The sequence below is a fragment of the Enhydra lutris genome, unplaced genomic scaffold (genome assembly GCF_002288905.1).
Source record: "Enhydra lutris kenyoni isolate GAN:26980312 unplaced genomic scaffold, ASM228890v2 scaffoldscaffold28, whole genome shotgun sequence".
NCBI lineage: Eukaryota > Metazoa > Chordata > Mammalia > Carnivora > Mustelidae > Enhydra > Enhydra lutris.
The window spans coordinates 27,279,041-27,281,656 of record NW_019154112.1 but is presented as its reverse complement, the minus strand read 5'-3'; the positions used below and the strand labels follow the sequence as shown (position 1 = coordinate 27,281,656).

General features: G+C 39.6%; 1 protein-coding gene across 1 annotated transcript in view; it reads right to left on the bottom strand.

Moving 5' to 3' along the window:
• LOC111152495 (centromere protein Q) overlaps positions 1-2,616 on the bottom strand; it is a 32,474-nt gene that overhangs the window by 19,057 nt on the left and 10,801 nt on the right. Inside the window, 1 exon segment of the mRNA XM_022510966.1 lies at positions 145-265. Coding sequence (XP_022366674.1) covers positions 145-265 — 121 coding nt within the window.

The following is a 2,616-nucleotide window of genomic DNA, read 5'->3' as shown; positions in this document are numbered from 1 at the left end:
GAAACTCATGAATTCTAATTTTATTCAACTCTTTACATCATAATCATTATTCATCGTAATGACAAAATTGTCCCAGATTTGGCCAGTGGGACACTATTCAGACTGGTTCCTATGTCTTTTCTGACATATGCATCTTGTACTTGCCTTGTTCCAGCTTTGGAATCACCCTTTTCTTCAAGTCCTGGTTCCTTTGAGTGGTACAGACAGTCCCCGAAGTATGATAGCTTGACTTGCAATTCTTCAGTTTTACAATGGCACAAAAGTCCTACACATTCAGTAGAAACCATACTTTGAATTCGGAACTATGATCTTTCAGGGGCTAGTGATGGGCAGTACCATCAACTCTCCTGATGCTGGGTAGTGGCAGCACAGCTCCTGGTCAGGCATGCAATCACGAGGGGGAACAGCCAGGACACCTACAACCATTCTGTCACCATGCAGGCATTCTGTTTTTCACTTTCAATACAGAATTCAACAAATTACATGAGATATTCAACACTTTATTATAAATAGGTTTTGTGTTAGATGGTTGTCCCCTACTGTAGACGAATGTATTTTGAGCACATGTAAGGTAGGCTAGGCTAAGTAAGTTGGGTGTATTGCGTGCATTTTTTTACTTACAACATTTTCAATTTACAATGGGCTTATTGGGATGCAATCCCTGTGTAAGTTGAGGAAGATGTGTATTTAGATTCTGAGATCTAAGTGTGCTCATTGCTGTTGGGATGTTGCCTTTCTAAGGTTCTCTCAGTGGTTGCAGATAGAGAATATCATATAAGTTAGAAGTGTGTGTAATCAATGTGTGCATTTGCATTTATAAATATTTCAATACCTATCTATGTATATGTATATACAATGAGTTCTACTTTACCATTTGTTTGATAATATGATTTTGTTCCAATACAACTGAAATATGAAGACAGAATTTGAGCATAGTGCAATTTCATGTTTGCTTAGGCATGATTTCCTCTGAGAGAAACAGATGAACACAGAAATACCCCAGTTGTGCCAAGCCTTGTCTTATGGAACACACACACATACACACACACACACACACTCACACACACACACACACACACACACACACACACACACACACACATATTCAACATCTAACATCTACTTCAACTCACTTTATGTGCCATTCTCCATAACCATTTCATCTGGTGTTACAACATACTTTCTGATTTCAAATAACTCTCCTTTCCACTGCTTCAAAATGACTCTGAAGCTGCAAACCTACTTCGACAAGCAAATTTCTGATCCTCTTTTTTTTTTTCGTATAAACATATAATGTATTTTTATCCCCAGCAGTACAGGTCTATGAATCACCAGGTTTACACACTTCACAGCACTCACCATAGCACATACTTTCCCCAATGTCCATAACCCCACCACCCTCTCCTGACCTCCCTTCCCCCAGCAACCCTCACTTTATTTTGTAACACTAAGAGTCTCTTATGGTTTGTCTCCCTCCCGATCCAATCTGTTTCATTTATTCTTTTCCTACCCTCCAAACCCCCCACATTGCATCTCCACTTCCTCATATCAGGGAATCATATGATAGTTGTCTTTCTCAGATTGACTTATTCCTAAGCATAATACCCTCCAGTTCCATCCACGTCATCACAAATGGCAACATTTCATTTCTTTTGATAGCTACATAGTACTCCATTGTGTATATATATACCACCTCTGCTTTATCCATTCGTCTGTTGATGGACATCTAGGTTCTTTCCATAGTTTGGCTATTGTGGTCATTGCTGCTATAAACATTTGGGTGCATGTGCCCCTTCAGATCACTACGTTTGTATCTTTAGGGTAAATACCCAGTAGTGCAGTTGCTGGATCATAGGGTAGCTCTATTTTCAACTTTTTGAGGAACCTCCATGCTGTTTTCCAGAGTGGTTGCACCAGCTTGCATTCCCATCAACAGTGTAGGAGGGTTCCCCTTTCTCCACATCCTCGCCAGCATCTGTCATTTCCTGACTTCTTAATTTTAGCCATTCTGACTTGTGTGAGGTGATATCTCACTGTGGTTTTGATTTGTATTTCCCTGATGCCAATTGATCTGAAGCATTTTTTCATGTGTCTGTTGACCATCTGGATGTCTTCCTCTGTTCATGTCTTCTGCCCATTTCGTGATTGGATTATTTGTTCTTTGGGTGTTGAGTTTGGTAAGCTCTTTATAGATTTTGGATACTAGCCCTTTATCTGATATGTCATTTGCAAATATCTTCTCCCATTCTCTCAGTTGTCTTTTGGTTTTGTTAACTGTTTCCTTTGCTGTGCAAAAGCTTTTGATCTTGATGAAGTTCCAATAGTTCATTTTTGCCCTTGTTTCCCTTGCCTTTGGCGATGTTCTTAGGAAGAAGTTACTGCAGCTGAGGTCAAAGAGATTGCTGCCTGTGTTCTCTTCAAGGATTTTGATGGATTCCCTTCTCACATTGAGGTCCTTCATCCATTTTGAGTGTATTTTTGTGTGTAGTGTAAGGAAATGGTCCAGTTTCATTTTTCTGCATGTGGCTGTCCAATTTTCCCAATACCATTTGTTGAAGAGGCTTTCTTTTTTCCACTGGACATTCTTTCCTGCTTTGTCAAAGATTAGTTGACCAT